Below are 25565 nucleotides of genomic sequence, written 5' to 3' on the forward strand. Positions count from 1 at the left end.
TTTAAAAAAACGCAAACCAGAAACCTCTGCCATTTGTCAGCTTGAAGTCTACGGAACTGCAAGCAAAATAAAGACTGGTGGAACTTTGCTTCTGACTGACCCCTACAGTCCCAAATATTTTCTTGGCCTTTACAAAGCCCGCAGGCATCGTCACATGCAGTACTGAAAAGCCTTTTCTCGATACTCAACACAGCCCAGCCCACACCACGTGGATTCCTCGCGGGGCTGCTTCCGCTTCCATTCTGTCCCCTCCCATTTCCCGTTCGGCGCCTCAAAATGACGTCAAAACCAGCGCCAACGCTGCCCGAGTAGGAGCCCGCGCATGCGCTCTGCCCTGGCAGCGACCCTGTGCTGAGCCCGAGCGTGTGGCCGCAGCGAGGCTGTGGTCCAGCCCGCTGCGGCCGGGTTTCTAGCCTGACACGCCCTTGACCTAAGATCATGAACCGCAGCCGCCAGGTGACGTGCGTGGCCTGGGTCCGCTGCGGCGTGGCCAAAGAGACACCAGACAAGGTGAGGCCTGGTCGCTGGGAGACAAGGGGAGCAGCGTCTTTACGGCACTGTGGGTCCGCCCGGCTAGGGGAACGTGGACCCGGAACGTGGTGGATTGGCTGGTGCGACTGGCTGGGGTGAGGGCGGCTTTGCCCGGATTGTCGCGATTAGAGCTGCAGTTCAGAGAGTCTGGTTCGCCTGAGCCTGGGGAGTCAGGGGCCGCGCCTCCTCACTGTTCCCACCCTCAAGCCCAGCCCTATCCCCAAATTCGCAAGCACGTGGACTTAGCGGGCCGGAAAGGTGTGAGCTGCTGTTTTGGTAATACCCCAAAGGCTTTTTGACCACACCACAGCTTCACTAGCACCCAAATGCATTTTCAAGCATAAGTGGGAAGAGAGCATGAAAACTCCACTTTCCACTCCTGTGCTCCGTGTCTGAAGGAGTGAGGATGAGTGTGGTGTAGAAAAACAAGTGTGGAGACTAACATGTCGTGAGGCTGGGGGATGAATTGGGAATTTCTTGCAGTAATCCAGGTGAGATGTTGATGGTGGCAGTGAGGATGAGAGGTAAATGTAACACGTGAAAAACCTACAGGAGTTGAAGACTAAGACTGTAGCAGAGGTGAAGATTACTTAACTAATTCACTCATTGGATACTAAGAGCTTTCTGTAGGCCAGGCATTGTTCAGGGTCCTGGGATAGGCATAAACAAAACAGAAAAAGTCCCTGCGTTTATGGAGTCGACATGTGCACATATAGTGTATCAGTGGGAGTAAGTGCAACCAAACAGTAAAAGGGGTTGATTTGAATGTAATTGACCAAGATAATAATGATGGTGATAGGAATGTGATTGACTTGGACATGGAGTTAACAGGAATGAGGGATGGGAGTAGTCCCAGTAGTTGTAAATTCCACCTGGGCACAGACTGTGTTTTATTTACCACGGTTTCTCCAGGGTTTGGTTGATGGTAGGCACTCGGTGTATATTTATAGATAGGGACAGAAAATTATCTCACAAAAAATTGTTGGAGGAAACAGTTGTTAAAAAGAGACACAGCCTTTCAAATACTTGAAGACAGTGATTTCCAAGAGAGTCTACGCATTGAAAATCTCACACTTGGGGAGGTTAAAAAAATACTGATGTTTATGTCCCACTCCCAAGTATTGTGTTGTAATTAGCCTGGAGTGTAGCCTAAATTATTTAAGATTCCCTAGGTGATTCTAATGTACAGACAAGTCTGGGAACCAATATTTGAGGAGTTTATAGGAAAAAGAGGTTGAATTTATTTTATGAAATCCCAGAACGGAAAACTTGGACCAAATAAGAGAAATTGGACAAGCCAGTTGCGGTGGCTCGTGCCCGTAATCCCAGTCATTCAGGAAGCTGAGGTGGGAAGATCGCATGAGCCCAGGAGTTCACAGCTGCAGAGAGCTGTGACCGTGCCACATCTCTTAAAAATTAAAATTAAAGCCAGGCGCGGTGGCTCATGCCTGTAATCTCAGCACTTTGGGAGGCTGAGGCAGGTGGATCACTTGAGGTCAGGAGTTCCAGACCAGCCTGGCCAACATGGTGAAACCCCGTCTCTACTAAAATACAAAAATTAGCCGGGCGTGGTGGTGCGCGCCTGTAATCCCAGCTACTGGGGAGGCTGAGGTGGGAGATTCACTTGAACCCGGGAGGCGGAGGCTGCAGTGAGCCGAGATCACACCACTGCACTCCAGCCTGGGCGACAAAGCAAGACTCCGTCTCAAAAGAAAAAATAAAAATAAAAATAAATAAACCGGACAAATAAGCATCTTTTAATCAAGCAACTAATTTCCGGAGCTATCCCACAATGGAATTCTCAAGAGGATTTCCATATTACTAGAGGCATTGTAGTAGAAACTAGGTGATTGATTTATTCATCAGTCATTAAGCATCACCACCGTTGGCCAGGCACTGAACTACGTGCTGAGGTATACAATGGCAAGCCAGTTTCTGTCTTCAGAGAGCTTACAGTTTAGTTGTAATAGGGGTGTTTTTGTTTCTGTTTGATATAGTCTTGCTCTATAACCCAGGCTGGAGTGCAGTGGTGCATTCATGGCTCACTGCAGCCTCAACCTCCTGGGTTCCAAGTAATCTGACCACCTCAGTCTCTTGAAGTGACTACAGGTATGTACCACCATGCCCGACTAATTTTTTAATTTTCTGTAGAGATGGGGATCTCCCAGTGTTCCCCAGGCTGGTCTCAAACTCCTGGGCTCAAGGAATCCTCCCACCTCAGCCTTCCAAAGTGCTGGGATTACAGGCATGAGCCACTGCACTAAGCTGTGATAGGGGTGTTTTTAAAAGGTACTGAAGCATTGATTAGGTGAGGGAATGTCAGTTGTGAAGTAGAGAGATTGAATTCAGCTTTGAACCTGGTACTATTAGGCTAAAGGATATTCAGGTGGGAAGTCTTGTAGGCAGTTGGAGAAATGGAAAATGGAATACAAGATTAGAGAGAAGAAAGTTTGGAGTAATCAGTTCAGAGGTGGTGGTTTCAGTCTTGAGAATGAATGAGCTTTGCAAGGACATGAGCCTGATGAGTGACCGTGTGGCAGTGATAATAGGGAAAAGAACAGAGGACTCGGCCAGGCGCAGTGGGTCACGCCTGTAATCCCAGCACTTTGGAAGGCCGAGGCGGGTGGATCACGAGGTGAGGGGTTCGAGACCAGCCTGACCAACATGGTGAGACCCCTGTCTCTACTAAAAATACAAAAATTATCCGGGCATGGTGGCACGTGCCTGTAATCCCAGCTACTCAGGAGGCTGAGGCAGGAGAATCACTTGAACCCGGGAGGTGGAGGTTGCAGTGAGCCGAGATAGCGCCATTGCACTCCAGCCTGGGTGACACAGTGACACTCTGTCTCAAAAAAAAACCAAAAAAACCCAGAAAACAGAGGACTAATTTAAGGGTGGTTTGTTAAGGAATGCCCCCAGGGAAGAGAGGGAGGTGCCCTAGATAGAGTCAGAGATAGTTGGAAGAAAACCAGAGGAGTACCACAGAGCCGCTTTACCAAAACCAGTCTTTGGGGTTTTAAGACTGAGAGGTAGAGTAGAATGAGCATGAATTTTGAAGTTTCAGGTGGGGAGGGATCTTAATTGTAAGGATCTATGAAATCTATATTTTTTTAATGTAGAGTCTGGATGTTTGATTCTTATCTTGATGACATTGCTTGGCGTTACATTTTACATTTGTTTGCAAACTACTTTTTAATTCAAAGAATTCTGATGATTTCCTTACACATATTGTAATGAAATCTTTGCTCTCTTACAGGTAGAGCTGAGTAAAGAAGAAGTAAAACGTCTCATTGCTGAGGCAAAGGAGAAATTGCAGTTAAGTTTAGGACCAGATGAAATCTGCATCTTAAATGATGACCAGGTGTGGTCTTGTTATTGGAAGGTGCCATTTGGGTGATTCTCTTTTTCTTTCTGTGCTCATAGAGAAGGTGGTGGTGGCAGTGATGAAGAGGAGACAGGCAGTCCTTCAGAAGATGGCATGCAGAGTGCACGCACCCAGGCACGCCCAAGAGAGCCCCTGGAGGATGGTGACCCAGAGGATGACAGGACGCTCGATGAGGATGAGCTGGCTGAGTACGACTTAGATAAATATGATGAGGAAGATGACCCAGGTTAGAGTGTATCCACTTCTACTGGTTTGTAATTATAAGCTTAATATGTTGGATCATGTTTGTGGTGTTCCAAAGCTTTACTCTTAGATTTTATTGTTCTTGGTATCAGTAAGATAATCTGGTTGAAGACTTGGGCAGACAGCATGATTCCTAAACTAGTTTAGAAGATAAACTTTAACTCACTAATGTAAGATACAAATCTAGGATCTAAAAAAAAAAAGTATGGTGTATTTTATTGCATATATCAGGTTTAATCATTTGTAACCCACTTGTGAGTTTTGTAGTTACAATGCTATGGTGTGCTTGAACTTACATCCATATACCTTTTCCTCAACTGCAGTCGGTTTTCTCAGAGTACAGTAGTGCCCCCTTATCCACGGTTTTGCTTTCTTTGGTTTCAGTTAGCCACAGTCAACTGCAGTCTGAAAATAGGTGAGTATAGTACAGTTTTTTGAGAGAGATGACTTTCATATAACTTTTATTACAGTACATTATTATAATTATTTGATTTCTAGGTACGTATAGGAAAAAAAATGTATATAAGGTTTGTGTACTATCTGCGGTTTTAGACCACCACTAAATGTCTTGGAATGTATCCCCTGTGGATAAGAGGGGACTACTGTGTGCATTTTGAGATGCTGTTGTTGGAGATAATTAGAAAAAGAGACCAGGTGCGGTGACTCACCCCTGTAATCTTGGCACTTTGGGAGGCCAAGACGGGTGGATCACTTGAGGTCAGGAGTTCAAGACCAGCCTGGCCAACGTGGCGAAACCCCGTCTCTACTAAAAATACAAAAATTAGCCAGGCATGGTGGCAGGCCCCTGTAATCCCAGCTACTCAGGAGGCTGAGGTAGGAGAATCGCTTGAACCTGGGAGGCGGAGGCTACAGTGAGCCAAGATCGCACCACTGCGCTCCAGCCTGGGTAACACGGTGAGACTCCATCTCAAAAAGCAAAAGAAAATCATGGGTGGGAAGAGAAAAAGGAAATAGAGCAGAAGACAGATTAGAATTAGAAGTTTGTGTAGAAAGCCTTGGTGGGGAATAAAGTGAGCTGAGATGACAACTATGTAGATTGCTTTTCTGAGGGAAGTAAGTATAAAGATAAATGGAAAACGGTCTGACAAAAGCTGGGTAAGCTCGCTTTGTTTCTTTTGGAATGTGCTACCCTAAGTGGTTTGAGAAATAGGCATTTGGCACACTGAGCAGGTTAAATAAGTTATTTATTTAACTTGTAAATCTCAGTCTGCATATTTGGGAGCTAAAGGGACTCCTGGAATCCTGATAGCTAGAATCAGCTACTTCCAAGTTATAAAATCAAAATATAGATGATCTGAAACAAAAATTAACTCAATACAAATGTTATCTGTGACAAAGTAAAATCACAACTACCTGTTAAATCGCAACTACCTGTTAAATTGGTGGTTAAAATACTACATAAGAAAGTCACAGCAGAGCTGAGCGTGGTGGCTCATGTCGGTAATCCCAGCTACTTGGGAGGCTAAGGCAGCAGAATCGCTCAAGCCCAGGAGTTCAAGGCTGCAGTGAACTAAGATCACACTGCACTCCATCTTGGATGACAGCGAGACACCATGTCTAAATAATTTAAAAAGTTTTAAAGAGTCTTACAGCAATTATAATCAGACAATTAAAAATATCCGTATGTGTTAGAGTATCATTGAAATGCTGAGTAAAATAATATACTTTTTGTGTGTATGAGACAGAATCTTGCTCTGTTGCCCAGGCTAGAGTGCTGTGGCATGATCTCGGCTCACTGCAGCCTCCCAATCCCTAGTTCAAGCGATTCTCCTGCCTCAGCCTCCCGAGTGCTGAGATTACAGGCACACGCCAGCACACCCAACTAATTTTTGTATTTTTCATAGAGACGGGTTTCACCATGTTGGCCAGGATGGTCTCGATCTCCTGACCTCATGATCTGCCCGCCTTGGCCTGAAAAACTCCAGAGATGGGGAGAGGAAGGGTCGAAAATGACATTGAGGAAATAGTGTTAATTGTTAAAGCAAGGTAATACAAGGTTCGTGATGCCCTCTCTACTAATGTTCATTTTTCAAAATTTCTATAATGTTTTAAAAAAAATCAGACACATACGGGTTGATGGTGAGCACTTCCAGATACCCAATCTGTGGGGTATCTGGAAGAGCAGTGTGGTTGGAGTGCGTGCAGAATAGGACATGAGACATGGTCTGTGTTGGGCACACGAAGATCAGTAAACAACGGACATGCAATGAGAAATGAGGAAGTAGGTTCTGGATGGAGATGGGATTGACCAAAGTCAATTAGCTGTCTTGGCCTGAATGCCTCAGGCGGGGCATGTTTGAGGCCTGTAGATAACATTGTGGAGGTAGAACTGAGCCAAGTAAGAGGAAAATTTAGTGGAATGTGACAAACTATAGGAAGCCTTTAGTGCCAGAGCAGTGTTGAGCTTGACCTGATGTGTGTGATGGTAACAGCCTGGAAAAAGACCCAAAGAAGGGGAAATGCTTGGCAGGTTGATCTGCATGAGTGAAGCACAGAGAAGGTGGATGGGGAGTTGCTGGGAAGTCTGGGAAAAAGACTTACTGGGTCCCAGTAAACTTAGGATACCAGGCTTAGCAATCTGTGTGTTCTCAGTGCGGGAGGAAATCATTAAAGGTTTTTGAGCATGGAACACATGATAATTGAACATGCACTTTAGGAAGTTAACTCTGGCAGCAGTGGAGAACAGGTTGGGAGATAGGGTGAATCTCTTAGAGGAGCAGAAACTTAAGATAAATTAGGCCAGAAGCAATGAGGGGCCTGGCTTGGGGCACTAGGAATGAGGAGGAGGACATGGAAGAAAGGGATTGCAGAGGTAGCTGGGAGTTTTGCAGCATGCTTCCAGAATTGATACCTCTAGTTGCCATCTTATTATTGGTGGTGTACCTCTTTTCCTTCAGACAAGAAGTAACCCTGATTTCTTCACTCCATCTGAATTGAATTGAATTGTCATTTATCCATTTTTCCATCTAGATGTTCATTCCTCCTTTTTCCTTGTTCCCTTGGCTAGCTGTCCTATGGATTACTATTAACTTCGTTTTTCATTATCCACAGTACTTAGAAAGGAATCATTACCTCCATTTACCGGTGGCACACAGCTGGTTAAAGATGGTGCTGAGTTTTGACCACTCTCTGGCTCTAAAGCCTTCATTCTTTTTACTGCATCTTTTCTGTAGATACAGTCCAGTAGAGGATAGTTTTTTCCACTGGACTCTGGGTTATGGGCTCCAACCTTGTTAGGGACAGAGTGCCATGGATATACAGAGAAACAAAGAGCTAACCCAGCCTGGAGAGATGGCATTCAGAATCATCTCTTTCTCATGTAGCAGAAATTGCTTTCCCTGTTGCTTATCAGATGTTTAAGACCTATCAGTCCTGCCTCCTCAAAGTGGCTTCCTCTAACAATTCAGTGTATCTTCCTTTCCTGAGTTATCCTTCGTTACTATTGTAGATGTGCCATAAAAGAACAATCTCATTTTCAAGTAAGTTTAGTGGAAAAAGCATACAGTATTTCATTTTTCATATGCTTATAAGGCATATTAGCGTATCAGAACATGTGCAGTAGAGTAACCTGGTTAATTTTTTGAAACTAGTCATTTCTCAATTTTATTTGACCAGGCAACCCTTATTTATTGTGTTGATTTCAGTGTTTTAGGGTCATTTTATTTGCAGGTCCTCAAGGCTGCCTCTCTGTAGCACCTTCAGTCATGAATGCAGGGAGCTAGTAGAGAATCTCAAGAGAGTTCTCATATTTTCTAAAAGGGTCTAATTCCCTAATACAGTTCTTTCATTGGAAGATCCTGAATTCCAAGACTGTCTGAAATCCATTCCAAAGGTCAAATACAAATGGCTTTTAAATTCCTGCTTCTTCTTACGTAGTTTCCGTTCCCAACTCTAGATGATCCAGAGTTAGTTATAAAATAGATGGTTGCATGTCAGTCCAAGAATGGATGTCATAGAAAAAATGTTTTTTGCCGGGCGTGGTGGCTCACGCCTGTAATCCCAGCACTTTGGGAGGCCGAGGCGGGCGGATCACGAGGTCAGGAGATCGAGACCATCCTGGCTAACACGGTGAAACCCCGTCTCTACTAAAAATACAAAAAATTAGCCGGGCATGGTGGTGCGCGCCTGTAGTCCCAGCTACTTGGAGGCTGAGGCAGGAGAATGGCGTGAACCCGGGAGGCAGAGCTTGCAGTGAGCCGAGATCGTGCCACTGCACTCCAGCCTGGGCGACAAAGCGAGACTCCGTCTCAAAAAAAAAAAAAAAAAAAAAAAAGAAAAAATGTTTTTGTCAAGATGACAATTTTATTATTTTAGTTTGTCAATTTTTCTTACAGATGCTGAGACTCTTGGTGAATCTCTCTTGGGTCTTACGGTCTACGGGAGTAATGATCAAGATCCTTACGTTACTCTGAAAGATACAGTAAATATTTACATCATTTTTCTAACTATGCTCTTAAGTGTTTGAAAAACCTTACTGGCCCTGTGCTTCTAGCCAATGACATGTTTTTCCTTTCACTTAGGAACAATATGAACGTGAAGATTTCTTGATTAAGCCCAGTGATAATCTCATAGTTTGTGGCCGAGCTGAACAGGACCAGTGCAATTTAGAGGTGCATGGTAAGTGACAAATCCCTAACTAAAAGATTTTCTAAGTCATGGTAAAATAATAAGTGAATTAGTTACCGTTTCATTTTTAGGTGCCACATCCTACTGTATCTTGCTTAAGTTGGTTACATAGTTAACTTTTACACAGGTGGCCAATTTCTTGGTTATTGTTCTGGACATGTGTAGTCCAGTACATCACTTTGGTATCTGAATTTTTTGTGGAAATAAGTCCCCTGGAAATTTTTCATAGGGGTGTCTTTTTTTGTTTTTATATATAAATAGGGTCTCACTATGTTGCCCAGGCTGTCCTGAACTGGGCTCAAGCAATCCTGCTTTGACCTCCCAAAGTGCTAGGTGCTGTATTACAGGTGTGAGCCACCACACCTGGCCTCATAGAGGTTTTTAATCTTTTATTCAAATAGGATTGCCTGTTTTTCACTCATCTCCTACTCCCACTATAAAAAACCTGGAAGTAAAACTGTATATGAAAATAGAAGGCTGGGTGTGGTGCCTCACACTTGTAATCCCAGCACTTTGGGAGGCTAAGGCGGGAGGATCGCTTGAGCCCATGAGTTCTAGGCTACAGTGAGCTATGATTCTGTGTTTGCGCCACTGTACTCCAGCCCGGGTGACAAAGACAGACCCCATCTCTTAGGGAGATAAAAATGCATAATCCAATTCCCCTGAGTTAATAACTTGCCACCTTGGATTTTTACTCCTAATTTATTTTCTGGCTATTTTTTCTTTATGTGGATTATACTGGATAGACAGGTTTTTCTCATGTTTTTTAAATAGTTATTTTAGATATTTCCCCTTTGCAAAACATTTTGTTTTCTTCATAATAATTCAACACAAAGGGCCACATTTCTTTTTTGGAACCAAAACATCTTGATCACCTTTCCCACTTCAAGGAATATTTGTACCAAAGCCAGAAGCCAAAGCTTTGCAGTAATCAGAAGTAGGCTTGAAAATAGGAATTTTTAAATTATATTTTTAAATGTTGCTGTTTTTGATTTAATATTAATTGAATGGCTTGCCTCACTTTGGTATTTTTAATGTAAAATCTGTTTTTTATATGCTAAAAGTAGACTTCCACAATGTCTGGAGCACTCTGCCTACAGATTCTCCCTTTTGTTTTTCATGCCCCTTCCACTGTGCTTATATCTTCAGACAAGTCCATCCTTGCCTGATACTGTCCTCCCCCAGCAGTCTTCAGATCATCTTGAAACTTTGAAGATTCAAAGAGATTATGAGGCTGATAAGTCCTTTTGTTACAGGAAACACAGTTGCACAGCTTGAAAAAATAAAACCCTTAGGCTTAATGTTTATCGGCATCTTCTAGGTTGCTTCATCACAGCGCCCATTGTTTAGCTTGGATTTCTATAACTCTTCAGAATCTTTAAGGCTGTCCATGGGAAGCCTGTAGATTAGGCCCGTTTTATCCCATGGCTCATTGTGATCTATTTATGCATAGCAGGCAATTTAATGTGAAGTTATTCTTTCTAACTCTTGATATCTTTGAACTTTTACATATTTCAAATGAAAACCATTTGTTTACTTTGCTTTTAAGACCAATTCTACTTTCAAAAAATTGAGACCTTATTACAGTTTTTTTTGTCATCATTGATTTTTTTATGCATTCCTATCTGAGAACTTACAGTCATTCCTTTGAACTGAGGATCAAAGAGGAGCTGAGAAAGAAGTTAAAGCTGTTGTATTTCCATTTCCTTCTAAGTTAGGTTATTATAGATATACTTTATTATTTGGGTTTGGAAGGAATTTCCAAATTCCCAGTATGTATAAGAATAACTTCAAATTTATATTCTAAAACTGATCTGAATATTGATCTCACGTGGTTAAGAGTATGTTTTAAAGTATTATTACCAATTTTATGTAAAATGTAAGCTGAGTATATCGAACATGGTTGAGGTTTTTGTAGTACCACAGTCTAATGATTTTGAACGTGAATTCTCATCATAGGGATGTGATAGAACATTACACAAATCTGCTAATCCTGGAATCGATTCCAGAAGCAGTGATCTGAGGAATTAAAAATAAAATCCTTAACTTATTATATATTTACCTCTTTCTTAATAAAAAGCATATGGGGAGGGGTTCTGATTAGTGGGTTCTGTTTTATCAGTGTTTCAGATTTTAAAAAGACTTCTTAGTCGTTGATTTTACAGTGTTTTTGCTGCTTAACATTACAGCCGTGAATGTTAAGGAGCTGTTAGTTGCCATATTCCAAAAGGATGTTCTCGGGAGCTTTGTTTCTATTGTTCATCTTCATAAACCTTTTTTAAAAATATTAAAGAAGAGTAATTTTTGATAAGCATTTACATTTCCAAATATGAGTTATTTCTCTCCCGTGCTATTTTTTGTTTGTTCTTTTTGGCTTACAAGCAGCTAGACCATTAAAAGATAAAATAAGTACTTCTTGTGGAGACCTTATGAACATTTGTTTTCTGTGAATGACCTAGAAGACAGGACCATTTATCTGACAAGGATGCAGGTGGAGTATCAGATGTCAGTGTTCATTTTCTCCTGTGGGGTATGCCACAAGATGGGACTGTATTAGACAAGCAGAATTTTTGCCTAGTCATGATATTGGAATCTTTTTTTTTTTTTTTCTTGAGATGGAGTCTTGCTCTGTTGCCCAGGCTGGAGTACAGTGGTGCGATCTCAGCTCACTGCAACCTCCACTTCCTGGGTTCAAGCTATTCTCCTGCCTCAGCCTCCCTAGTAGCTGGGACTAGAGGCGTGCACCACCACACCCAGCTAATTTTTGTATTTTCAGTAGACTTAAATTTTTGCTAATTTTGCTAATTTTTGCTAATTTTGTATTTTAAGTAGAGACAGGGTTTCATCATGTTGGCCAGGCTGGTCTTGAACTCCTGACCTCAAGTGATCTGCCCACCGTGGCCTCCCAAAGTATTGGGATTACAGGCGTGAGCCACCGCGCCCAGCCTGGAATCTCTTTATAATATCAGATGTCTCACTTTAAAGCACATGGCTCATATACATTTAATAGAATTTGTTTTTTTGAGTGGGATGTGATTTTTGATGACTTGTTCTGATGCATTAAAGTCTCTTTTCCCAATCTTTTCAGTTTATAATCAAGAAGAAGACTCTTTTTATGTACACCATGATATACTCTTGTCTGCATATCCTCTGAGTGTGGAATGGCTGAATTTTGATCCTAGCCCAGATGATTCTACTGGTAATTAGAAAACTTAAGGTTGTTCAGTGATTTCCAGTCTTATGTATTTTCTCCTAGCTCCATAAATTATGTATTCTCTTGAATGTTTTCAGAATTGTTGCTGATATTTTCTGAAGTTACTGTTATTTTATGAAGTTAGAGTCCTTAACACACCGTCACTTTATTGTTTGGGGTCCATAAATCCCCAGACTTTAGACAGATAAGGAGGTAGCTGCTCTACTACAGGCTGAAGGATGGGGCCTGAAGCCTTTTGGACTGTAGAACTGTAAAGGTCCCATACAGACTCTGTATAAATGGTCTGATGTGTGAGATGTTACCAGCTGCATTTCAGTGGCATAACCTGTTTTAGAAAACATAAGGTAAAACCGAAATGAAGAGGCTTGTCACAAGTAATTAGGTTCTCATGTTAGTCTTTGTAACCACATCTGCACACTATTAGTTGCCCCTGTCCGTACTTTTTAATAAAGATAAACACTGATTATACTGTCAGTGCTTAATAAACACTGATTATACTATCTTACATCTTGTTTGCAAACCTTGTTCACGATTCATGATCTGATCTGATCTTCATCCCCGTAGCACCCCATGAAGGAGGAAGGGAGGAGGGTTATTCTCATTATGTAAGTGAAAACACTGGGGCCAAGAGATTGAGCCTTTCTTACTCAAATTGTGGCCCAAAGACCAGCAGCAGCACAGCATGGTTATCACCTGTGAACTAGTTAGAACCGCCCCCCCAGAACCACCTGAAATACAATCTGCATTTGTAACATACAGATGTAACATAGCATATAAGTTTGAGAAGCACTGCTCTAAAGTAATTTTCAGTTCATCTACAGTGTAATGTATTTGATTAGAAGTTCTGTATGTCTTTTTTTGTGTAATCATACATGCATTGTTTCCTCCCATAGGAAATTACATTGCTGTAGGAAACATGACCCCTGTTATTGAAGTGTGGGACCTTGATATAGTGGACTCTTTAGAGCCAGTCTTCACACTAGGAAGTAAACTTTCAAAAAAGAAGAAAAAGAAAGGAAAGAAGGTAAAGAAGTTAATAAATAACTTAAACTTAAGTTAATAAATACTTAAACTCTAATGTCAGAGATAAGTTTACTCGGGAGTAGGGGTGAAGGGTAAGAACATACACTTTTTCAATCAGGTATTCTTGGTGAGATAGGATAGGTAGTTATGAAATTATTGTAATTTTTAGTTTTGAAAAGCCCATCCAAAGAAAACTTATTTCTGATTGCATAAAACCTCCATTGTCATGTTGTTCTTTCTTACACAAAACTAGTTCAAAGCTAGCATATTAATATGAATAGGTACCATAGATGGACTCTCAGATTATGAGCCTCCTTCAAATACAGTAGCTATTTATACAGATATAGTAATCTTTAAAAAAAATTCTGTTATTGTGTTGAATTCTAATTATCCATGTATTAACTCCTGCAACTTTAAAAACTTAGGTTTTATGAGGGTTGGGAGCCATAATGATATTTGTATAATTACAGTACCTAGATTAAGAACTGCTAGGCTGGGCCACGCACATGGCTCACACCTGTTGTAATCCCAGCATTTTAGGAGGCTGAGGTGGGTGGATCACCTGAGGTCAGGAGTTTGAGACCAGCCTGGCCAACATGGTGAAACTCTGTCTTTACTAAAAATACAAAAATTAGCTGGGTGTGGTGGTGTGTGCCTGTAATCCCAGCTACTGGGGAGGCTGAGGCAGGAGAATCACTTGAACCTGGGAGGCAGAGGTTGCAGTGAGCTTAGATCGCACCACTGCACTCCAGCCTGGGTGACAGAGTGAGACTGTCTCAAGGGAAAAAAAGAACTGCTAGGCCAGTCATAAACTAGCTCGTGCCTATAGTCCTAGCACTTTGGGAGGCCTAGGTGGGAGGAGTGCTTGAGCCCAGGAGGTCGAGGCTGCAGTGAGCCATGATCGTGTGCCACTGCACTCCAACCTGGGTGACAGAGTGATATTTTATCTTTAAAAATGCTATAGTTTCTTCCTTGTTCCCTGTAAAGAAATTTTTTTCTTTTTTTTTTAAGAGGTAAGGTCTTGCTCTGTCTCCCAAGACTGGAGTGCAGTGGCACGATTATAATTCACTGCAGCCTCAAACTCCTGGGCTCAAGATCCTCCTGATCTCCTGCCTCAGCTTCCCAAGTAGCTGAGACTATAGGCTTATGCTGCCATGCCTGGCTAAGTTTTGACTTTTTTGTAAAGGCAGAGTTTTGCTATGTTGGCTGGGCTGGTCTCAAACTCCTGGCCTTAAGCGATGTTCCCACATTAGCTTCCCAAGGTCCTGGGATTATGGTGTGGGCCGCCACGCCCAGCCCCTGTAATGAAATTTATCGTGAGTCTCTAATAGGGCGACAAGGTTTTATTTCTTTTAGTCTTCAAAAGTTTATATAATATCAAAACAATAGGTCGGGTGCAGTAGCTCACACTCCCAACACTTTGGGAGGCCGAGAGTGGATCATGAGGTCAGGAGTTCCAGACCACCCTAGCCAACGTGGCAAAACCCCATCTCCACAAAAAATATAAAAATTAGCTGGGCATGGGGGCGTGTGCCTGTAATCCCAGCTACTTAAGAGGCTAAGGCAGGAGAATTGCTTGAACCCAGGAGGTGGAGGTTGCAGTGAGCTGAGATCATGTAACTGCACTCTAGCCAGGACAACAGAGCGAGATTCCATCTCAAAACAAAACAATCTTAAGGTTTAAAGAATCTTGCAAATTAATATATTCAGTTTTATTATGGGGGGACTTTAATACAAAAAATAATTAAAACAATTATTGCAGAGTTCCTCAGCAGAAGGGCATACCGATGCTGTCCTTGACCTTTCATGGAATAAGCTAATCAGGTAAAAAGAAATAACATTTGAATGACTGTAAAAGACTGTAGCCATTGTGATCTTACCTCATGCCTACACTCATCTCTTTATTTGTGCCATGGACCTTTGTGTCTATCTATCTTCCTTTCTTGTAGGATGCTCTGCTTGCAGGCAGGAGCTCTACCATCTGTTTCTTTGCATCCTCCAGGTCACCTGCCAGCTCATCACTGTGGGTGCTCATTACATGTTTGGTGACCAAGTGCCCTCTCTCCACCACCACTGGGAAAAAACAGGATGTTTGGCAGTGCCCATGGTGCAATAGGATTGTGTTTCTTCCCAGGAGACATTTTTCTCTGTTTTCACATCTCACCATATACTCCTTTATTCTTTTTTTCTTTAAATTATGGCAAAATACATATAACATAAAAGTTTACACTTGTATTAGTCTTTTCATGCTGCTAATATAGACATACTCGAGGCTGGGTAATTTGTAAAGGAAAGAGGTTTAACTGACTCAGTTCTGTATGGCTGGGGAGGCCTCACAGTCATGGCGGAAAGCAAATGAGGAGCAAAGTCATGTCTTACGTAGTGGCAGGCAGGAGAAAGGGCATGTGCAGAGGAACTCCTTTATAAAACCGTCAGATTTCATGAGACCCATTCACTATCACGAGAACATCACAGGAAAGACCTGTCCCCATGATTCAATTACCTTCCACCTGGTCCCTCCCACAACACGTGGGAATTATGGGAGCTACAATTCAAGATGAGATTTGGGTGGGGACACAGCCAAATCATATCACCACTTTTACCATTTTTAAGTGTGCAGTTCAGTGGCTTTCAGTACATTCACAGAGTTGTGCAACCATCACCACAATGCATCTCCAGAACATTTTCATCTTTCCACACTGCAGCTCTGCCCTTTAAACACTGACTCCCCCATTTCCCCAACCCCCAGCCCCGGCAACCACCACTCCACTTTCTGTCTCCATTAATTTGACTAAGCACCTCATATGAATGGAATCATACAGACTTACTTCTTTGCAACTGGCTTATCTGACTTAATGTCTTCAGGTTCAGTTATGTTCTAATAAGTATCAGAGTTTCCTTCCTTTTTAAGGCTAAATAACATTCAATTGTATGTAAAGTATGTTACCCGTTCATTTATGTGTGGTCACCTGGATTGCTGCTTCTGCCGTTCGGATACTGTGAATGCTGCTGCTGTGAATGTGGGTGTACAAATATTTAAGTACTTGCTTTCAATTATTTTGGGTATGTACCCTGAAGTGTTATTACTGGATCTTATGGTGATTCTATTTTTAATTTTCTGAGGAGCCACCATACTATTTTCCATAGTAGCTGCACCATTTTACATTTTCATCAACAGTGCACACAAGGGCTCTAGCATCTCCAAAATTTGTTATTTTCTGTTTTTTGTAATAGCCATCTTAATGGGTATGAAGTGGTATCTCACTGCGGTTTTAATTTGCATTCCCCCCCCCCTTTTTTTAAGTAAGATGGGGGTCTAACTATGTTGCTAAGGCTGGTCTCAAACTCTTGGGCTCAAGCAATCCCCCCGCCTCATCCTCCCAAGTCACTGGGAGTACAGGGGCTGCCACCACACCTGGCCTAATCTGCATTTCTTAATGATTAGTGATGTTGAGCATCTTTGTTTTGCACTTACTGGCCATTTGTGTATCTTCTTTGGGAGAAATGTTTTTCAAGTTGTTTGCTTACTTTTTTTGAGACGGGCGTCTCACTCTGTTACCCAGGCTGGAGTGCAGTGGCACAATCATTGCTCACTGTAGTCTTGACTTCCTGGGGCTTAGGTGATCCTCCCACCTCAGCCTCCCAAAGTGCTGGGATAACAGGCATGAGCCACCAAGCCTGGCCTCCCTTTGCCTGTTTTTTGTGTTTGATGTTGAATTTTTGGAGTTCTCATATATTCTGAATACTAACTCCTACCAAATACATGATTTGCAAATATTTTCTTCTGTGGGTTGTTTTTTCACTTTCTTGGTGCTATCATTTGCAGCACGGGTTTTTCATGTGATGGTGTGTATTTATTTTGTTGTTCATGCTTTTGATGTTGTATCTAAGAAACCATTGCCTAAATCAGGGTCATGAAGGTTTATGTGTATGTTTCCTTCTGAGAGTTTTATAGTATTAGCTTTTACATTGAGGTCCATGATCCATTTTGAGGTTTTTTAGTGTGTGTATGGTGTGAGGTAGGGGACCACCTTCATTCTTTTTCATGAAGATGATTCATTTGTCCCTGAACCATGTGTTTTTGTTTTGTTTTGTTTGAGACAGGGTCTTACTCTGTCACCCAGGCTGGAGTGCAGTGGTGTGATCTCAGCTCACTGCTCCCCCCCACCTCCAGGGTTCAAGTGATTCTCCTGCCTCAGCCTCCTGAGTAGCTGGGATTACAGGTGCATGCCACTATGCCTGGCTAATTTTTGTATTTTTAATAGAGACAGCGTTTCACCATATAGGCCAGGCTTGTCTCAAAGTCTGGCCCCCTCAAGTGATCTGCCTGCCTCTGCCTCGCAAAGTGCTGGGATTATAGGCATGAGCCACCATGCCCAGCCCCATTTGTTGATAAGACTTTTTTCCCCATTGAGCATTTAATTACCTCAGTACCCTTGTCAAAAACCAGTGACTATAATGATTATTTCTGGACTGTTAGTTTTAGTCCATTAATCTGTATGTCCTTATGCCAGTAGCATATTGTTGTGATTGCTGTAGATTTTCAGTAAGTTTTGATGCCAGGAAGTATGAGCTTGCCAACTTTGTTCTTTTTTTCAGTACTATTTTAGCTATTCTAGGTTCCTTGCATTTTAGGAATCAGCTTGTCGCTTTTATTATTATTAGTCTAATACTAATAGTAGTACATCTTGTTTTGTTTTGAGACAGAGTCTCACTCTGTCGCTCAGGCTGGAGTCCAGTGACGTGATCTCGGTTCATTGCGACCTCTGCTTTTTGGGTTCAAGCTATTCTCCTGCCTCAGACTCCTGAGTAACTGGGATTACAGGCGTGCACCACCATGTCTAGCTAATTTTTTGTATTTTTAGAGAAGGGGTTTCACCATGTTGGCCAGGCTGGTCTTGAACTCCTGACCTCAAGTGATCCACATGCCTCAGCCTCCCAAAGTGCTGGGATTACAGGTGTGAGCCACTGTACCTGGCTGTGAATCAGCTTGTCACTTTCTGCAAAAAGAAAGAAAAAAGTCATCAGGGATTTTGAAAGAGATTGGTTGAATCTGTAGATCAGTTAATAGCTCCATCTGTAGATGTAGTATTTCCATATTAACACTATTAAGTCTTCTAATACATGAACATGGGGTGTCTTTCCACTTCTTTAGATACTCTTGTTTCTTTTCATAATCTTCAGTAGTTTTCATTATGTAAGTCTTTCTTCTGTTAAATTTATTCCTAAGTATTTTATCTTTCCGATGCTATTGTAAATGCAATCTTTTTCTCATATTTAATGCTCCTGACTTTTAAAAGATGACCTGATTGGATTCTTCCCTTTCTCAGAAATGTTTTAGCAAGTGCATCAGCGGACAACACTGTAATTCTGTGGGATATGTCCCTGGGGAAATCAGCAGCTAGCCTCGCTGTACACACAGACAAGGTATGGTGATTTAGTTGATCACAGCGGTTCTTAAAAATCGGACACAAATATTGGCTAAAAATAATCTCAAACATTTATATATGGCTTTGAAAATAATTTTATCTGGCTTGCAGCATGCTTTCACCTGTTATCTCTTAGGATTTTCACAAAGCCCTGTGTGGTAGGTATAATGCCCATCTTAGAGATGAAAAATTCGGTACAGAAAGGTACGGTTACTAGGAACATTAGTGCCCTATAACATATTTATAGAGGCTCCTAAAAAAGGATGAGGGCTGTCAGTCACCATGATATTAAAGAATTAACACCCATTACTGCATTATTCCCCAGGGATCTAATGCACATTGTTTTGGGACTTCTGGAGCATGGGGAATTCACCAGATGGGTTTGACTACTTCCCTTTTTCTTCTGAGTATCTTCTAACATTTGAGGGACCTAAGTATTCTGCCAAACAGTTTGGGGAAACTACATTTTCTTTAAGTGCCCAGTCTTTATTTGGGAGCATGGTTTGCCCTTTGATTATGCAGTACATTTATGTTTCTTTTGTTTATTTCAAAGGGAAGCATTTATAAAAATACTGTCAAATAGATTCTTACCACATGTTAGGTAATTTTACGAAAAGCAAACAAACAGAGATCTCTGCATTTGTGTTTCCTCCCTTTAGGTCCAGACACTGCAGTTTCATCCATTTGAAGCACAGACTCTGATTTCTGGCTCGTATGATAAGTAAGAAAGCACAGCAGGAATGATTGCTGCTCTGTTTTTATCCTCTAGAAGTCATTTTAAAAGTATCACTTGATACCCAGGCAGAACGTATCCCTGAGGCCACCTTTGTGTTTAAATTATTTGCACTACTTATTTTTCCTTTTAACTCTGGTCCTTTCAGGCTACAAGGGAACATGGTTCTGTCATAATAATATAACTGTAGGAACTAGGAACTTCTTTGGCTTTTAGAGGCTGTACTTTGCCTTTATGGGAAGAATTCCCATGTCACATGACAGAGGCCATGGATATAGAGAGATGTGAAGAATTGGGACCACTGGTCAAGCATGGGGTTTCTACCTCATATTAGTGCTCCTTTTTACAGATTGGGTCTATGGGTGGGAGAAACAGATAGTAGAAGCCAAAACCAGCTTTGCAGTCTTTATTTTCATTTCTTACCCCCTTGGTGGTATGTTTACATTTCTTGTGATTCATGCAGAATTACCAAAGTGCATCCCTTGCTTCCCCCAACACAATAACCTGCTTGTGGAGAGTAAGTGTGCCTAAGACATGAGTAACCCGGCTCTGAGCTCAACCAGAGAAGGGGAAATTAGAAATTGTCCTGGGCTTTTGGACATAGAGAGGATTCTTCTTCCAAGTGGAAGATTTGACCTGGAGAAGGTCAAAACCACTGTAACATTAGAGCCATCAGTGCCTTCAAGTGTTAAGATCAGAATCCATCAATTACTGAAACTCAGCTCATTTTTCTTCTACTTTATTTAGAACCTTAAAACAGGCTTTAAATGAATCTTGATTTCACAGTGCTATTTTATTACTAGTGCTATTTTATTACTATTTCATTATAAATAAAACATATAGGAGAATTGAACTCTTAAAACCGTAACTTTGCCTGAATGTGTCTAGGTCAGTGGCTTTGTATGACTGCCGAAGTCCAGATGAAAGCCATCGAATGTGGCGATTCAGCGGGCAGATAGAGAGAGTGACCTGGAATCACTTTTCACCTTGTCATTTTTTGGTAAGAGTACGCATATTATTGTTTTGCTTTTCTAGGTTACTAATGACTTTTTAAATTCCATAGTAGAATTATCTGAAACGCCTTTTCTGTTTTAACAGAATGAAGTATTTGGGTTTAGGGTTGAAAGCATAAGGTTTTTGTTTTGTTTTTTTAAATAAGAGAATGGCTCTTATTTTAAAAGTAGTGAACATGTAAATGATTTTGCTGGTTGCCGGCCATTCCGAAGTGTGCCATGTTTTATTTAATGATTTTGATCATTTTATTGTAGTGTTGTTTGAAATACTAAGCATAGTTAATTTTTTTGTTTTTTTAATGGCTAAATCAGTCCAAAAAGATATTCTTTTATTTAAATCCTCGTGCTTAAATGGAGCTCTAGTGATGACAGTGCTAACCTGTGTAATTTATAGCACTATCTCCCAAATAGGAAAAAAAGTATAAGACCTCTCTCTAAATACTCTTATTATCTAGGGAGGACGATGATTTTCCACATAGCATCCAAAGATTCCAGTGACATTTCAGTACATGTAAAAAGAAGAGCCCAGCTTTCATCCAGAGGGAAGATTAGTTAAATCTGTTGCCCAGTTTTCCTCAAGTAAATATGTAGTGTGTTGCAAAGGTGGGAAAGAGTTTTTTAAAAACAGCTTTCTCAAAAGATGTGGACAGTTTTAATAAGGTTCCTGAAGTAATGATTCTGAGATACTTAATCTCAATTCTGCACCATTAGTAGAGGTGCATGTTGTTCCTAGCCAGGCAGCCTGAAGCCAGACTCATTTTACAGTGATCAGGAATGAAGTTCCAGTTGTGCTTGAATGTTGTATTGTACTTCGGCTCTCACTCTTCAGGCACGGAAACTTAAGAGATTATTTGCTAACAAATGGTCATAGATACTAAAATCCCAAATATTTAGGGAAGTGGGAGGTTAAAGTAGATCAAATGGTTCACCTGCTTCCCTCTCATTTCAAAAGAAGGGCCAAGCCTTCTCTTCCCTGGCCCAGCCTTCAGACTGCCTCAGCCATTCTTTCTTTATCCTTTTTTCTTGTACTGGCTGTTGCCCTTGGCCTGTATACAGGCTCAGGTTTCTGTCTCCCATTTTTGACTCTGTGTCTGTCTCTTAATTCCTTCATTTCTTCTTCCTTTCTTGACAGTGTAACAACCCACTCTAATCTGCCTTTCAGTCTTAAGTTCCTTATCTGATTGAATTTCTCTGCTGCCACACTGGTCGATTAGACTGTTGGTCACGCCTTGGTTCCCTGACACTCTTCCCTGTCCCTTCTTCCCTCTCTGACCCACTTCTGTGGATGCCTCCTCAGCCTACAACTTGAGTAGCCATGCTCACCAGGCCTCTGTTCACGTGGACGTAACTATGGCCTCTTTGCTTCTGCCTCTCTAGCCCCATTCCAGACCACTCACCACAACTTCATACTCATATCCAGTAGACATGTCAACTGAATTAGCCCATGTGAGTGCAAACTCAGGTCATCCAAAAGTAAATGATTTCTGTCCATGTGAATTTTTCATAAGCTCCACCAGTAAGTCATATAGCTGATTTTCACTATGACTTAGACTTTTTACCCATTGTTAGATTTTGTGACGCAGCATGACCTTGCCCATCTTTTACTCTTTCTAGGCCAGTACAGATGACGGCTTTGTGTATAATTTGGATGCACGTTCAGATAAGCCAATTTTTACACTTAATGCACACAATGATGAAATCTCTGGTGAGCAAGAGTAATGCTTCTTTCATTTTTATTAACTTATGATTAAGTAAATCTGTATTTCAAAGTGAGAGTGTCTGAACTAATCTTCCCTTAGGTCTTGATCTTAGCAGTCAAATCAAGGGCTGTCTCGTGACTGCTTCAGCTGACAAATACGTGAAGATCTGGGACATCTTAGGAGATAGGCCAAGTCTAGTTCATTCTAGGGACATGAAAATGGTAAGAATCTCCCTGGGTATCTGTTTTTTATTTATTCTGTTTCTGACTTTGTCTTTCTTCGGAACTTGTGTTGCATGTTTTTCTGTTGGAACCATTGCATTAACTAATATGGATGTGTTGGGGAAGTGAATTTTGAGTTTAGTCAAATTTGGTGGGATGTTATGACTTAGAATACTTTGTGGGGAATTCAGTGACTGGTTCTTTTCCAACTCACATGATTAACAGTTGCTTGGTAAGACCAAGGACTCTGGGGAGAGGCTTTTCTAGGACACATGAAATGGCCGCTTTTTTTTTTTCACCCTGAAATCAAGACCATCCCAAGAAATCTTGAACCTCAGGGCACTGTAGCTATTAGGGTCAGTTTATGTATCTTTATCTCTTTGCATAACTAGTTTTGACTACACTGAATTACTGTATAGTAGGAAAAATTTAGAAATAACCAGATTCACTCAAGTAACACTGAGCATCTATGGTATGCCAACCACTGAGTTATATAAGTTAGACTGCAGACATAATAACACTGCACAGCTGTTCAAAATTGTGTATGAATAAATGAATATATGTAAATATAATGGAAAAACAGGTTACAGAAGCAATTTTTGTAGTACCATCTCATGCTTATTTTTAAATGCATAATTGCCTAAATGCTTCCATTTAACTCTAGTAGATTATATCCCAGAACATAAACTGGTTATCTCCCTGAGAGATTTTCATGTATTTTTCTTGTTCATATTTTCTGTAACAAATATATATTACCTATTAATGAAAATGTAAAAAAAAAATTAAAGTTTAAAAATGATTTAAACTGGCATCATTGTCATTGTTTAAAAGGAGAGCTAAAGTTTCTGGAAATACATGACACGTTAGGTATATTAGGAAATCCCTAAGAGACAGAGTGATAATGAAGATGAGCAGCCTGGGTGGTCAGAAGATGCACATACCATCGTGGAAGAACCAGCGTGCTGTGCTTGTCTGGCTTCATATTGTTGTAATAGCCCTTCTGACTTGACTCTGAGCTACCTGTGCAGTAGGCTTGAAAGTGATATTGGTTTTGAGTAACCATTTAAATCATAGGTTCTTAGAGACAAGAGTGAAGATCTAGATATTAGGGCTCTCCGAAGAGATTGAAATCACCATCTTCCTGTTCTCTCTCTAGGGAGTTCTCTTCTGTTCTTCATGTTGCCCTGATTTGCCATTTATTTATGCCTTTGGAGGTCAAAAAGAAGGGCTTCGGGTCTGGGATATAAGCACAGTCTCTTCAGGTAAGGATTTTTAGTTCTCTGCACACCTCCCCCCGCCCCTTTAAAAAAAAAAAAAAAAAAGGGTCTCACTATGTTGCCCAGGCTGGTCTCAAACTCCTGACCTTAAGCAATCCTTGGTCCTCAGCCTTCTGTGTAGCTGGGATTACAGGTGTGAGCCATCGTGCTGGCCTCTCCTTTTTCTGAATGAGTTCTATAAGGACTGACACAGAATGTGTGACTCGAATTGTTTCTCAGCATTTTGGCTAAGACCAAGTGCAGAATATGTGACCTGACTACATCAGGAAGATAGCAAAAGTAGTGTAGTCTTCTTAGGAAAGAGACAAGATCAGATGTAATTGGTAATGTTCATGTTCACAAATAAGTCTGTCTTCACACTTTAAGTGTACATCATTTAACAAATACATATCTTAAAATTGAAAGATATTTGGGGAAAGCTGGAAAGAAATACAGCATGGTCTCAACAAATAGCCCTCTGCCCCACAGTTACCAGTGTCAATAAATCCACCCTTTGCTCAACTATAAAATTCTACAAAATTCAACTTTCCGAAAGAGGCCACTCTTCTCCCTTCAGGGGATCCTGGCTGCTTATTTATTACTTTGAGGTAGTCTGGTGCATTTTATAAACACAGAGATAATATATATGTATCCCCACTATGTGATTCCTGCATCCTCCCTTCCATGCAAAACAAGGATCCTGAGATTTTTCTCTGGGTTACTCTGATGTGAGTCCTAAGTCTAAAAAGTTCTGTCCTGGTTATGATCAGAGAAAAGTGAAAGAAAAAGTAGGAAGCAATCAGAAGTAGAATAAGGCTAGGAGAGAGTCACTTACAAGGAATGGGACATCTGTTACCAAGGCAGATCAGATAAATCCAGGACATGGCAAAGAAAGTAAAGTACAAAAATAAATTGGACCATTTAAAAAATTCACTTCATTCAGAACATTAACTTGGACTTCTGAGTTGGTTACTCACTTTACCATTTATAAAGTACTAAGTATATTTTCATAAAATTTCTGCCCCAGAATAGAGAACCTCATTGCTCAAGTCTGCATTTTAGTGTCTTTTTATATTCTGACTTAATTTCCTGATCTGTTAGTTTAACTGTTTGTTTGTATTTTAGTAAATGAAGCATTTGGAAGACGAGAGAGGCTTGTTCTCGGGAGTGCAAGAAATTCATCTATTAGTGGCCCTTTTGGCAGCAGGAGCTCAGACACACCCATGGAGTCTTAATGAAGATCATCTAATTTCCTGTTTACCTTAACTGGAAATTTTGAAAAGTTGGCTTAAAAATGTTCCATATGTGGCAGCAACCATGCAGAGTGACTGAAACACAATTCATTTCTGACTGCCTAACATTCCTTTCTGCAACTGTGGTGGCACCACAAACAGAGCCGGTCTTTGTGCTTGCTCTTCAAATGGATGGTTTGTAAGGCTCTTGTTGCATTTCTTAAAAAAGAGGAATAAAAAGGATTTTTAAAAAGTAATTCCTTAAACATACTGTAATCTCTCACAGTTAATCTAGGTTTGTAAATAAGTAGTAATTTATAGAATTTTTAAAGCGTAAAATCCTGTAATATTAAGGTAAACCTAGGCCTGGAAAGGTGGTTATTTGGCTAAGATTGCACAGGAGGCCACAAACAGAGGCAAGTGCCCCCACAGACTCCACTTTCCTTCCTAACTGTTCTCAAATTAATGCTCGTGATTGAGAAATATGCTCAATGCAACTCGTAGTTTGGTAAGTAAAAGTTACATGCCCCTGTTTTCCTAGCGTGATATTCACTGTTATCAAAGACAGGAGGCAGACCATTCATTCATTCTCAAAACACTGAATGCCATTCTGTGCCTAGTGCTATACAAGGCATGGAAGATTCAGTGTGAATAAGTCTTTGCTCTCCACCTAACAAGGGACAATTTTAATTGTAGATTGTCTAAAGCATGAATTTTAGTAGGCATTAAAAATTAGTTTGATAATATGAGACCCAACCCTAACTTGCCAGAAGAATAACCAGTTCATGAACCTTTGATATTTCCTGTATAATTCATGAATGTGACTTTAATCATTCTAGTGTTGACACTGTGGAATGTCATTGGTGTAACAACTTGGGTTCACCAAAACACCTCTTTATACAAAGGACAGATGTGTGAATTAAAGAGATTAAAGGATA

General features: G+C 41.0%; 1 protein-coding gene across 2 annotated transcripts; it reads left to right on the forward strand.

Annotated features, from left to right (window-relative positions):
* The first annotated feature begins 307 nt into the window (after positions 1-307).
* PWP1 (PWP1 homolog, endonuclein) lies at positions 308-25565 on the forward strand. 2 transcript variants are annotated; one of them, XM_008004562.3, is made up of 15 exons: positions 308-510; positions 3788-3846; positions 3955-4142; positions 8515-8600; positions 8701-8797; positions 11895-12005; positions 12914-13044; positions 14806-14867; positions 18374-18470; positions 19132-19193; positions 20094-20205; positions 21833-21923; positions 22018-22139; positions 23296-23401; positions 24521-25565. In XM_008004562.3, exons 1-15 carry the CDS (start codon positions 439-441, stop codon positions 24628-24630), a joined length of 1506 nt encoding a protein of 501 aa, XP_008002753.1. In that variant the 5' UTR covers positions 308-438; the 3' UTR covers positions 24631-25565. The 2 variants fall into 2 exon arrangements, with proteins under 2 accessions (XP_008002753.1, XP_072877169.1); XM_073021068.1 differs by having other exon boundaries at positions 309-510; positions 3788-3843.

The sequence above is a fragment of the Chlorocebus sabaeus genome, chromosome 11 (genome assembly GCF_047675955.1).
Source record: "Chlorocebus sabaeus isolate Y175 chromosome 11, mChlSab1.0.hap1, whole genome shotgun sequence".
Classification (NCBI taxonomy): Eukaryota; Metazoa; Chordata; class Mammalia; order Primates; family Cercopithecidae; genus Chlorocebus; species Chlorocebus sabaeus.